This window comes from Ovis aries, chromosome 2 (genome assembly GCF_016772045.2).
Source record: "Ovis aries strain OAR_USU_Benz2616 breed Rambouillet chromosome 2, ARS-UI_Ramb_v3.0, whole genome shotgun sequence".
Lineage (NCBI taxonomy): Eukaryota > Metazoa > Chordata > Mammalia > Artiodactyla > Bovidae > Ovis > Ovis aries.
In genome coordinates, this window is record NC_056055.1 from 204,433,135 (window position 1) to 204,446,628 (window position 13,494).

Genomic DNA, 13,494 nt, shown 5'->3' on the forward strand with positions numbered 1-13,494 from the left:
GAGTCCAAGAATATCCCAGTTTCTCTCAAAACACTGATTATTTGAGGCAAACATATGCAAAGTGGTTGACTTTCTCTGTGTTCTCCCCATTTGTCCTTTGTTATAAGGTTGGTTGTAGGGACTCATGGATAAAAGGATCCTTCCACATTGGTGGGATATTTGACAAAATGTTCTTTTCCCTGAGTAGCCTATCTCTTAGCAGCTATTGCTTTAGCAAAAATGCCTGGAGATTTGAAAGTGGAGAAGTCCATTAGATGAGACAGCATGAAGAAGAAGAAAGAACTCTGGACTAAATGTCCACAGTCTTGGGTTTTATCCACAGCTCTATCACCCTGATTTCTGTGATCATTGCAAATGAATTCACTGCTTTGGCACTCAGCTTCTCTGTATGGAAAAAGAGGAACTGGAATTCAATCCAGTTCTCCCAGTGTATGTCCCATAGAAATTCAAGTCCTCAGAAGGTTAGCAGGCATTCTGTTTTTTAAAAAAAATTCTGAGACTAAATAAGTTGGAAACCAGTGGGTCAAAGTGAAGCAGATTCCTCCCTGCAGGAGCCTCTACTATGTTAACATGGGTTATGGCTCCTCAAGATGAGAATATGCAGTGTTTCCCAAATTTATTTGACCATTGAATTCTTTCTTGTTTGAGTAAAGCGTCATGCACATCTAACTAGTTTTTGGAACACACTTTGGAAAATGCTAAACTGATGATTTCTAAGGTTCTTTCCAGGTATAATGCTATATGTTAGTAAATAACCCCATTTCCCAAGGAGACTCCCTCCATAAAGGAGTTCTGTTGTCTAAATCCTAAAGCAGGATATCAGCTATTCAGTAATTCATGATTGTTCTTGTTTTCATTTCCCAAACCTCAGTTCTGAATCCACAATCCTTCCATCTCCATGTAAAAAGGAAGGTGGAGGAAACCTGGGTGGTGATAAGGCCCTTTTGCCCAGTCAGTGTTTGTTAATAAGCAATCATGTTGGTGGATTTAGCAGATCTCAGATGTTGAAATAAAGGAAAACATGGTTGGATATGGTCATTTGGCACCCAACAGTTCCTTCCAGGGCACCTTCCTGTACTCCGGAGGCTAGCAGACTGAAAACCACGTTTCCCAGATAACCTTTGCAGTGAGGGAGGCTGAATGCAAATTGTGTGTGTGTGTGTTAGTCGCTCAGTCATGTCTGAATCTTTGCAGCTCCATGGAATGTAGCTCACCAGGTTCCTCTGTCCCTGGAATTCTCCAGGCAAGAATACTGGAGTGGGTTGCCATTCTCTTCTGCAGGGAATCTTCCTGACCCAGGGGTCACACAGGTCTCCCACATTTCAGGCTGATTCTTTACCATCTGAGCCACCAGGGAAGCCCTGAATGCAAATTGCTGCTGCTGCTGCTAAGTCGCTTCAGTCGTGTCCAACTCCGTGCAACCCCATAGATGGCAGCCCACCAGGCTCCCCCAGTCCCTGGGATTTTCCAGGCAAATTAGGTTCTGCCAGATAGATGCACTTGCATGAGGCTTGAAGGGCAGAAATGAGGCAGAGGCACTTTGGCTACTTACTGCCGGCAAGCCAGCTGGTGAAGACTTGGTATCAAGAGGCAGCTGCTGCAGCAACTTTGGAAACACCAAGTTTTCTGTAGCAGCTTCGTTTCCTCTTAAAATACCTGGTGGTTTCTGTTCTCTACTGAGTCCTGACCCATATACTCTCCTCCCCTTGCAGAAATCATGGGCAGTTCCCGGGAGGCCGGGTGTGAGGCTAATTTGGGTCTGTCCCATGGACCACAGGGCAGTGATCACTGGGTTTGTTAGGACTTCAGAGAGAAGCGGAGTTCCTTGCCTCACCGCAGTGAACCCAGTGCAGCCTCAGCAGCCCACGCTGGACGGTGCTCTGCTGGCCACCTGCAGAGAGCCACTGAAAACCGCTGGGCGGTCTCCTCTCCTTTGACAGAAACCTCTCATGCTTTCTCTAAGTACAAAGACTCCCCTCCCTTGTATTTGGCTGAAAATGTGATATTATCACCACTTTATGCCTTCCAGAGAAGAAAAATATTAAAAATAACAGTTCTTTCTGAATCTGCTGGAAATTCTCTTTTCTTAAGAAGAAATTCAATATGAAGTGTTGAAGAATACTTAATTCCTCTTTATTTTTTGCATATGTACTTATATGTTTCTTTCAGGGCCTGCGAGGCTGTAAATTCTACTCCCCTCCCAGTTTTTCATAGAACCTTAGGGTTGAGAGGGAATGTAGGCATTACGTTCATCAGCGTGTAAGTAGAGGATGCATTTTATCAAACAGATTTTTCTGGGGATACCTATAGAGAAAACAGGTAGAAGCAGGGCTGCCTGGTTAAAGTGAGGATGGCCTGACTGTGCGCCCACCCCCACAACTTCTCCAGAGCCCAGCTAATTCTTTCCCTCCTAAATGATTCCTGGCTGTGGGGTCTGTGCAGAGTCACTAGAACTATGAGACCACAGTTGAAAACTCATTTTATGGAAGGGAAACGGAGGCCCAGAGAGCTATGGCGACTCGCTCAAAGTCGCACAGATTCTATGTGACAAATCTAAGGTTCAAGCCAAGATCTTCCTGCAACAACTTAGGCCAAAGGTCTTCTCCTTAAAACTTATTGCCTCTAGTTTCTAGGCTTTAAGGACTAGCTGAAGTCCCGTCTTCATTACACCACCTCACCTGACCATCAAAGCCCACACCGACTGCTACTATCTTAGGTTCTGCTGATTCTCACTACCTGGGTCTCTCGCCAGGCATTCCCTCACTTTTTTATCTTTTTCACTCTTTTTCTTCATTCTCCTCTGAGATTTAAAATTCCTGTAGATATCTCCCCCACATCTACTTCTGAATACACCAGAGAAAACCGTAGGTACTCCCAGAACACTATCCATAAATATTGATTAAAACCATGAGTAGCAAAGATTTTACCTGTTCCCCAATATATATTTTTCCATTATTCCTATTATTTTTAGAATCTCCTACCATGAAGTTGGCTTCCCTGGTGGCTCAGATAGTAAAACATCTGCCTGCAATGTGGGAGACCCAGGTTCGATCCCTGGGTTGGGAAGATTCCCTGGAGAAGGAAATGGCAACCCACTCCAACACCCTTGCCTGGAAAATTCCATGGACAGAGGAGCCTGGTAGAGTTGGACACGACTGAGTGAATTCACTTCACTTTCACCATGAAGTTTAATTGAACACATGGCTGCCTAGTTAGAAATTACATTTCCCAGCCTCCTTTGCAGCCAGGTATGACAGGTGTGGCGATGAAATGTGAACAGAAGTAATGCGTACAATTCTGGGTCATCTCCTTAAAAAGAAACCACTGCCCTCCTCCTTCTCTCCCTCCTCTTCTTCCTCTTCTTTCCCCTTGGACTTGGTTGTAGTGGTGAAGGAACTTCAAACATGTGGAAAAGGGCAGTGCTCTAGGGGACGATGAAGCCAAAAGATATAAGGAACCACAATGCCCAGATAACTTCGTGGAACAGTGCCACCCCAGTCTACCCACCTGCCTCAGGACTCTTATCTGAAACAAAAAAAATGTTTATCTTGTTGAACCTCTTTGTTATAGCAGCTTGCGTGTGTGCTCAGTCATGTCCTAGTCTTTGCAACCCCATGGACTGTAGCCCGCCAGGCTCATCCATCCATGGAATTTCCCAGGCAAGCGTACTGGAGTGGGTTGCCATTTGCTCCTCCCAGGGATCTTCCCAACCAGGGATCGAACAAACATCTCTTGCATCTCCTGCATTGGCAGGCAGATTCTTTACCACTGTGCCACCTGGGGAGCCTACAGCAATTCACTACATTCCCTAATATAATGCAACTATGACAATACCCACCATCCTAGTTTGCTTTGCTTTGTGATAACCAAACCAGATCATACATACAGTACATCTTGTAAAATATTAAGTAAAATTTCAATATAAAATGTCATTGGACCTAAAACAGAAAAGACACATTACATTGTGCCTGACTCCTCTATCAATGGACAGGATGCCTACCATGTTCAAGGGATGGAAAAGGATGTTAATACCAAGAGCAGACATCCTCAGGCATCTATGTCATCTCATTCCATCATCCCAATAATCCGATGAAGGGAGTATTTTCATTCACATCACAGGTGAGGAAACTGAAAGACAAGGTTAACCCCCTTGTGCACATTAATCACCCCTGGGGAACAGCTCAGCATAATTGTTCCTAGGCCCATCTGCTCCAGAAACGGTGCTCTTCTCTTCCCACTGCCCAGGGCTCAGCACCAGGCCCTGTGGCTGCTGCCTTCAAAGACCTCACAGCCCACATGAAAACAGATTCACACGCAACTGACTCTCCCATAAGGCAGAATGAGGTGAGCATTGTAACAGAGGCCTAAACAACAGAATGCAGGGGCCTTGGTGGAAGGTGTGATGGATTCTAACCTGGGGAATGAGAAAGGATTTTTGCAGAGGAATTCCCATTTGCACTGACCTTTAAGAAACTGGTAGAAGTAGATAAACAAAGAAGAAAGACATGACCCAGCGAGGGACCAGCATGAACCAAAGAGATAGGAAAGCAGAGTCCATGCAGGAAATGATGAGTGGCCTGTAAGAAGGCTCTGTGGGGCAGGGGTAGGGGGTTCACACAGGGATATGAGGCTGAAAGGTAGGCCGAGACCAGGCCAGGGAAGGCCTTGTGCACCAGAAAAGAGCTGAAATGCTGCTTTTTAGGCAACAAAAAACTACAGATGCCTGAGGAGGGATGTCAGGAACAGGGGTGCCAGCAGCAGGCAGGAGAAAAAGCCAAGTGCTCAGACGACTACAGAGCCATCCAGACAGCAGCTGCCAGGGGCGTGGATGGCAGGCAATGGGCAGACATAGCAGACGTGGCAAGGCGACGGCCCTCAGGGCCACCAGCCGCATATGGGGAGGGTCACTGGCACATTGAATCTGAGCAGCCAGTGACAAGCCTGTGTGTAGAGTCTCTTCACAAAATTGGCTACAATTCTCATCTCCCAGGTGGCACTAGTGGTAAAATACCTGCCTGCTAATTCAGGAGACTTCAAAGACTTGGATTTGATCCCCAGGTTGGGAAGAGCCCCTGGAGGCGGGCATGGCAACCCACTCCAGTACTCTTGCCTGGAGAATCCCCTTGGACAGAGACACCTAGTGAGAGACAAGTCCATGGGGTTATAAAGAGTCAGACACGACCGAAGCGACTTAGCACATCCTCATCTCCAATTATCTACTCAAACTACCATGTTCTGTTTTCACTTTCAGTTAAAAGGATTACTTTGGGCTTGGGGGGGATGCACATGCATCTTGTGTGCTATAATTAAGGTAAAACAAAAATCAAGACCTTGGAGCCCGAGTCTCCCCACGGGGGCACACACAGGACCACAGTCCTTTCCCGTGTGGCCCTCAGTTCCCACAGCTTCCTTGATTTAAAGTCAAACTCCCACCAACACACATAAAAAATAAATTCCACAGTAAAAATAAACTGCCTCTCCACTTGTCATGCACCGTGGCTGTTTTGAGGCATGTGTGCTCTTGGGGAACTGGTTGAGCATCCCTACAGAAGACTGTGGTAAATAACAAGAGTTCTAAGGAAAGCCCTGATCGCAGATTCCCTGGAGCTGTGAGTGAGGAAGGGGCAAGCCGTGATGGAGAGTGTTTGTATAACCCTCCTGCACCCTCTCACCCTGACACACATTGAGCTTTCTCTTTCATGATTGTTTTAGCCTCTTTTTCCCTTCCAACCACCGACCACTCAATTCTTTGAGGGAAAATTAACATTCATTATGCAATTTATCTCTCTCCTTTTAATCCAGCGTGCCTGTCTCCAAGGTCCCTACTCAATAATTAATGTTTGTTCTCATTTCCCATTCTCCAGAGCATCTATTCTTGAACTGTAGGGTCAACAATTAACACTAATTATGGCTTTTTCTCTCTCCAGTGTTGCCTCTCAGAATCCCAAGTTGCCCTGCTCAGCCTAGGATATGTGCATGCTTGTGGCTGCATGCGTGCAATGACGGGGTGGGAAAGCGCCAAGGAGCAGGCTTTTCCAAGCCCCACCATGGTTTAGCAAATCAGCAAAACCAAACATTCTCTTCTGGCAGTGTCTCTGGTATATGTATTATCAGTAATGAGATGATGAAGCATATAAATACAAATATGTATAGGGAAATGAGTGGGGGCGGGGGAGTTAGATAGGTCTCAAAATCTCTTTCAGATGTGTTTGATTCTCTATGACCTTCTTCCTCCCTGTTTCTATCTTTCTGTTATCTCACACCTTTGTCTCTCTGACAAAGAGACACACACACACACTTCTCATTAAAAGACCCGTTTCCGATCCACTCAGCTGATCTCCTTGCTATCCGTTACCTCTGCCCTAACTGCCTTTCTCTGGCCAGTTATCCTAACCCTCTTCAGCCATTGTTTTAACTAGCTTTCATTTTGACTGACAAGGGCAGCTAGGAGAATATTTCTCATCCAGAGTGACTCTGAAGAGATTGCAAAAAAAAATTCATCAGGGCTGTACAAAAGCCTGTCTTGTCTTTCTGGCTGGGATCAGATGGGCTAGAAGCCCTCCTGTCTCCCTGGTCCAACCCTTGAATTTGGCTACAGCTGGAGGCGGGGGCTCCTCACGCCTGTCTGTCATGCCCCCATCGCTGTCTGCACTGGGGCCCCCACGGCACATCTGCTGTTCAGATCTGGGCATCTCCTCACAGCGTGTGTCAGGAGTTAACTGTTTCATGTTCTTGTTCTGTCGCAGGTTCGCCTCTCCGAATTTACACGTCACAGTACCTACAGCGTTTCACCCCCAACACCTCAAATAAAAATATTATTATTTCTTCCATGCTTTTTAAATCCTAGATCAGCCTTCCCTCAGTGATGGCATCTAAGGGTTTTCAAAACTATTTAATTCATTAGGAGACCTAGACATCAAGCCATCCCACTGTATTTTCCCCTGTCTTGGGGTAAGGAAAATAGCTTTTTTGCAAGATTTTTTTCATAGACTTAGGTAAAACCCTTATTGTTTTTCAGCCTATGAATCTGTCAGTTCAAATGCCGGCCACAGAGAGGAGGAATCTAGTATTCAACATCTACTAAAAGGTAAGATTTTCCCCTAAAGAGTCACTTCTACTCCTCTGTGTTATTGCACTCATATACATTTTATTTCATACCCAGGCCTCCAGAAGCACACAGTTTCTCCTCAAATATAGCAGTAAGTAGGAAATAATATTCCTTTCATAGAAAGTCTGAGAAATACAGCATCCTCTAGAGTTACTCATGGGCAGTCTTGGTGCTGTGGTCTGAGTGTAAATATTAGGGGAGAAGAAAAGTCAGACCAAATGCCTGTGCTGAGCTGGCTCCCAAAGGAGAATTTGCACACATGTCCTGTAGGTTTCGCAGACCAAACGCTGCATAGTTCACGTTATAACAAGGTGAGTATAGCCTCCCAGGGTTGAGCACGGTTCAAATTTCACATCCACAAACTAAAAAACTATCCGGAAAAGGTTCTCCGGCTTGTGTTCTAAATGCAGGAGTGAGGTCAGTTCTGCCTCTTCCATGCTTCCTTTTCGATTTCGTTTCCCCCATGGAGAAATAAGCAAAAACTGGGGGTGTAGGTCTGACTTTGAAGCTCATCTTCCAGCTGCTGCGACTGCTGCTTCTGCTTCAAACCAGGGGAAAGGATGATTATGTAAAGATTTTTCTCTCACTCCTAAAAATAGTCTTTGATTAATAGAGAAATGTGTGTGGTCTTCCTAACTGCTTATTTTGGGACAGGCAGGGATGAATCCTGCATGAGAGACCTGCTATAGCAACAGGAAGCGAGGCCACAGACAGAGGGCTGGAGCCAGATGGGTGGAGGGCACTGGTTTTGCTAGAGACGGCAAAATTTGAAGGAGAAAAGCACTGTCACATGCTTGCCAATGTCAAAATAAGTAAGCAGAGGAACACCAGAGAGCCCGGCATTAGTCCTCTCGCCATTCTCCTTGGGGGGACATCCTGATCATGGTGGGAAGAGTGCCAGGGCCAGTTCTGTTCATTCTCACTTGCTGGGCTGGAATTGGGCCAAAGCAGCTCTTCAGGAGCCCTCCAGGGCAAGATGAGGACGATGAAGATGATAACTACCATGGCTGTCTATCTTCCACACGCCGAACACTGTGATGAATGTTTCACATTCATTAGACCACTTCATCCTCAGAGCAATGATAAGAGGTAAATTCTAACATTGTCCTCACTTTTCATCTAAGACAAGGTGGCTCAGAGAGGTGAAGTGACTAGCCCAAGGTCATACACCTAACTGGTGAAGCTGGAATCTGAACCATAGGAACCTGTATTTTTAAGACTATGCATGGTTAGTGGTGACGTCAATCTAAACAGGCATGTTTCCCAGACTTACAGGTACAGAAAACAGACTTGTGCTTGCCAAGGGGGAGCAGGGGTGGGGAAGAAGGATTGGGAGTTTGGGATCAGCAGAGGGAAGCTATTGTATAGAGAGTGAATAAACAACAAGGTCCTACTGTATAGCACAGGGAGAAACCCTGTATAATCTATGAGAAACCGCAATACAAAAGAATATTGTGTATGTATATATATATAAACACACATATACAATCACTTTATTGTAAGGTGGAAATTAACACAACATTGTAAATCAACTATACTTAAATAAAATGTAAAATAGAATAGACAGGTATGTTTCCACCTAACATACAAGAGTTTAGGAAGTTCCCGACTTAATAATGACTCACACTAATAAATGATTTCTGTTGCACATCCTTTTCACCTTTCATTGACCGTTACTCAGCATCAGACACTTTTTTGTGGATAACACCAAAAATGATTTACAACTTTTAGAGATATGGAAAGAAGTTGAAACAAAGTCAGAACAGTTTGGAAGAACCAAACTCCCAAGATAGATTATCAAGCCAGATAAGCCTGTTTACAGGGTAGCTCTCCAGATCAAAAATATTCTTCCTAAAAAGGCTGAAAATGGTACAGTTTCACTTCATACTACTGTTAAAATCTCACTAATAATAGATTCACTTCGAATTCTGAAGTAGTCTCTTGAAAGGTTGATACTTCTGAGAAGCTAACAGTCATTCACACTTTAGTAAAAATGTGTTTAATCAGGTAACTGTCCTCTCACAACCTGGTAAGAACAGCTGCCCTGAGGGACTAAAAATTCTGATGAGATGGAAACAAGGTTGGAGAATTTGGGAATAAGTGGAGCTTTAAGAGTTGAAACATTCCTGGTAGTTGTGGTACATTGGAGGGCTTGGATGAATAGGAAAATATTAGCTAAATGGAAGAAGAGATTCAAAAAGAAAAGTATAGGAAGGGAAATGGTAAAGTGCCAAAGACAAACCTGAGCTATTTCAGAACAGCCCCATGGCAAGCTTTGTATCCAGGGGAAGGAAAGAAAACTTTTAATTCCTTCTCTTCTCTATTGCTAGTAACTGAAAGACCTTAGGCTAATGCAAATCTCTTTCTCATTTCCAAGCTTTTGAACACACCGTTCCCTTTGCCTGGAGCATAATTCCTCATCTCCTTCTGTCCCCTGACATTTGTTTAACTGTGGCAAAATACACATGAAATAAAATTTGCCATCTTAACAATTTTTAAGTGTACAGTTCAGTAGTGTTCAGTAGATTCACATTGCTGTGTAACCAGTCTCCAGAACGCTTTTTATCTTGCAAAACTGAAAGTCTATCCCTATTAAATGACAACTCCCATTCCGATGGGCCTACCCATAGAAGCACAGAGTACCTGCTTTGGGGCTTAGAATAGAGGCAACTTATTTGTTCCCTCGATTTGCTCAAAGACCTTAACAAAAAATTCTTACATCTCTTTAAGCCTAACACTGCCCATTTGTTTTTAAGGAAATGGATGTAACGCTACTCTGAATATACCAGATACCCGCTGGGATTGAGTTTAAAGAGCAATTTAAAACATCTATTTATTGGAATCTATAGAGCTTTAACAACTTTTTGTTTTCTTGGCCATTTGGTTTTAAGGAATAGTTTTTATGATAATTGTTCCACATATAGATGTAGTTTTGATGTGTTTGTGGGAGAAGGTAAGCTCCATGTCCTTCTTTTCTGCCATCTAGATCTCCGCCCCAAGGAATATTTTCAGATAAAAATGATAAGATTTTTAAAAATTATATAGATGACAGACTTCAGGTATTTGTGTACTTGAAGGACAGTTTTGACTATTTGCAAATGACTTCAGAAGTCAAGGACACATACAATCTATCATTTTACAGAGGTAAGAAGTCTAATTATAGATATGGCCAGGCTAGGAGACAGAAGCTAGTGAGTACTCTAAAGCAATCTCAGCCTTGTGGTCTATATTCATTGTAACATCTGCAGGAGCTCTTGGAAAGTTAATTTTTTTTTTTTAAAGAAGAACATTGTTTGCTTGTATGGGGCTGTATTGGGTCTTCGTTGCTGCCCACAGGCTTTCTCTAGTTGCGATGAGCTGGGGTTACTCTTCACGGTGGTACACAGGCTTCTCACTGAGTGGCTTCTTTTGTTGCCAAGCACATATTCTAGGCTTCAGTAGTTGTAGCACGTAGGCTTTAGTTGGGGTTCTCAGGCTCTAGAGCACAGGCTCAGTAATTGTGGCACATGGGCTTAGTTGCTCCAGGGCATATGAAATCTTCTGAGACAAAGAATCGAACCTGTGTGCCCTACATTGGCAGGTGAATTCTTTTATCCACTATACCACCAGGAAGTAAGTTCTTGATTTTTTTTAACGGCCCTAAAAAGTATACCAGCTGCTGTGACTGGTAATGGGATTAAGAGAAAGTGAAGTGGTCTAACAATTTGATGATTCTCTGCCAAATAATAGTTTTGTAAATCATTCAAATCCTATATATCTATCAACTCATTAAGAGTCTGAAGAGCTCCCCCTCTTTCTTCATTTTTAGTTTAGTTTTACTGGGGATGTGATATACACTAGGAGCATTCACAAATCTAAGGATTCTTGGAATACTCAGGAAGTGTCCTTTCTATAGGAGCAGGATCCACTGTCCATTAAGTGTATGACATGCATGAGGGATCAGGGGCTTGCTCAAGCAGTGAAGTCATGCTTAGCACAATGCACTTTAAGGCTGGTATGGATTTCAAGATGTCTGTGTGTATGTGTGTGTGTGTGTGTGTGTGTGTGTGTGTGTGTGTGTGTGTGTATCGGCTATAATAAAGTTAAGAATATTAAGTTTTGTCCTGTCAGAGTGATAAAAAAAGATAACTTTTATTAACTAGTAATCCATAAATACTGTTTTCTATTTCATCACTCTCCAGACATTTGTGTTACCTTCTCATTAAAAAGATGATAAAGAAGCATGAGGTTTTCTTAAGGATTTTTTTCCTCCTGGTTTCTCTCTTGCTTCTTTCACACATCTCCCTATGGCCTGAGGATTTACATTTGCGGTCATCTTCATTCCTAGAAATCCCTCATTTGAAAATTAATGAAGACACCAGCATCAGAATATGTCCAATGGAAAGAATTAGTGCATCTATTTTACAGGACACATAAAGATTGCTCATTCATTCATCCAACAAACACTAATAGACCCTCTACTAATGCCAAATAATGTGCTGGGCATAAGAGTTGAGAGATAAAGTCCATGCCTTAAAGTCATCCAGACTAGTGGAGTGTGCTGAGAGCACATGAGGGAGTACATGCTAGCTCCGCCTGGGGGTTAAGAAGGCTGAGTTTCTAAGGATATAGATAGGAACTAGCCATATCAAAGATGAAAGAATGCTCCAGGAAAAGGGACCACAAGAAGGTGAGAAAGCATGGTGGCATGGGAGAAACGTAAGTAGCTTGTAGTGCCTGGACCTCAGGGTACATTTAAGAGAGGAAGTGGTGAGAAATGCAGCTGGTGGGATAGACAGGAGCAGATCAGGAAGGCTCATAGGTAGCAACTGAGAAATTTATCCTAAAGGCTGTGAGATCCTGTTTACACACAAAGTGACATAACCAGGTTTTTATTTTAGAGAAATGGCTCTCCCAACTATGCAGACAATGGATTGAGCAGGGTAAGACCAGACATCTACACTTGCTTGACAGCAAGTGTCCAAGGACAGTATTTTCTGCAGAATATTGAACAGAACTGATTGGCCGCTCTGTGTGTAGCTCCACCTTCAGCCTCTTCTCTGAATTCCCTTCTTGCATGCCATCTTCTACCACAAGTATCCTTATTAGTCATATGATGTATGTCAATTGGAGGATTTCTAGTGCAGTTGATATTTTATTGCTACACAACTTGAATTTCAATTTGCCTTCCATCTGGGGCTTGGTAAACTGCCACGCACCTTTGGACCTCTCCATAAAAAGTAATTTATGAACTTTTGAGAGAAGTTAGTATTCCCAAAGCTAGACTCTTGAGACTGAGTTAGCCTTGGTCTAAGAAGATATAAGTAAGTAAAAGAAGTTATTTCAAATTGGAAGAAAAATAATGTCCTTGCATTTAACTAGACATTTCCATATTTAAACCCAGACTGACTCATATCTTCTAGATCTGTCTACTTGGCTCCTTTAATAGAGCTCCCTGGGGTATGTCTTTAGGCTGGAGACTTTAACAGGTCTTAAACAACTGTTTGATATGCCCATCTCATCCTCCTCCTCATCCAGGAAGATTTAAAGTGAAAATGTGTAGCGTAAACAAGACCTTAAATCTTGTTCCAAGAATTTGATAATGACAATACCAAAAGGCCATCTTGGGTCTTGATCTCCTGCATTAAACAAACAGGTTCAAGATTTATTATAACACAACAAAAGCTCTACAGGTCATAGGCATCTTGAGTCATATCATATAAAATAAAGTATTTTTAGATACTATTCTTAAGGAAAGGTCAGCAGGGCTATGTAAAGGGGCCAGTATTATCCTTCCTTTTATGGTTTCGTTTCTACTGGAAAGAATGTTTTTTAACAATCTGGAATTTGCCTTTGCATTTTCCATTTTTGACCAAAAACACAAAACCATGAAGGTACGAAGGCTGACTTTTAAGCCTCCTCCCACTGGTTTCTGCTGCAAGTCCACATGCAAAGCTGTGGGAAGGCAAAAGTACTTTCTGAGATCTGTTTGGCATTGGATACATCCCCTCAACGACGAACCACTGCAAGTTATAGGGGCAGTTCCATGAGTGAACATTAGCGGTCAAAGGGTACTCACGCCTCAGGAACAGCATGGTGGAAAAAGACGCTATGCATAATTTAAAAGGCTCCCGCCAGCACTTTTGATAGCTCCTGCCCTTGTACCCACCAAGCGTTTGACCCCTTTGGAGCCTGCAGGTCTGACATTCTCTCACAAGAACTGACACACAACTGGGAAGGAATCAGGTGGCCCACTCTGCCTGATAAGGTGACTTTCAGTCTCTTGATATCAGATGAGCATCCTATACCAAGAGAAATAAGTATTCTGAAACAATCAGAATAAATATAGCCATGTTTCATTTTTATTTAAAACAATAAACAACAACTTGGGAATTAAACATGGCCAA

The 13,494-nt window shown here is 43.2% G+C and overlaps 1 protein-coding gene across 7 annotated transcripts in view; it reads left to right on the forward strand.

Annotated features, from left to right (window-relative positions):
- KIAA2012 (KIAA2012 ortholog) overlaps positions 1 to 13,494 on the forward strand; it is a 133,166-nt gene that overhangs the window by 41,567 nt on the left and 78,105 nt on the right. For all 7 annotated transcript variants that reach the window (XM_027965099.3, XM_012142767.5, XM_004004834.6 and 4 more), the window contains one exon: positions 7,019 to 7,087. In XM_027965099.3, the coding sequence (XP_027820900.2) occupies positions 7,019 to 7,087 (69 nt within the window). The remainder of the gene's footprint in view (positions 1 to 7,018; positions 7,088 to 13,494) is intronic.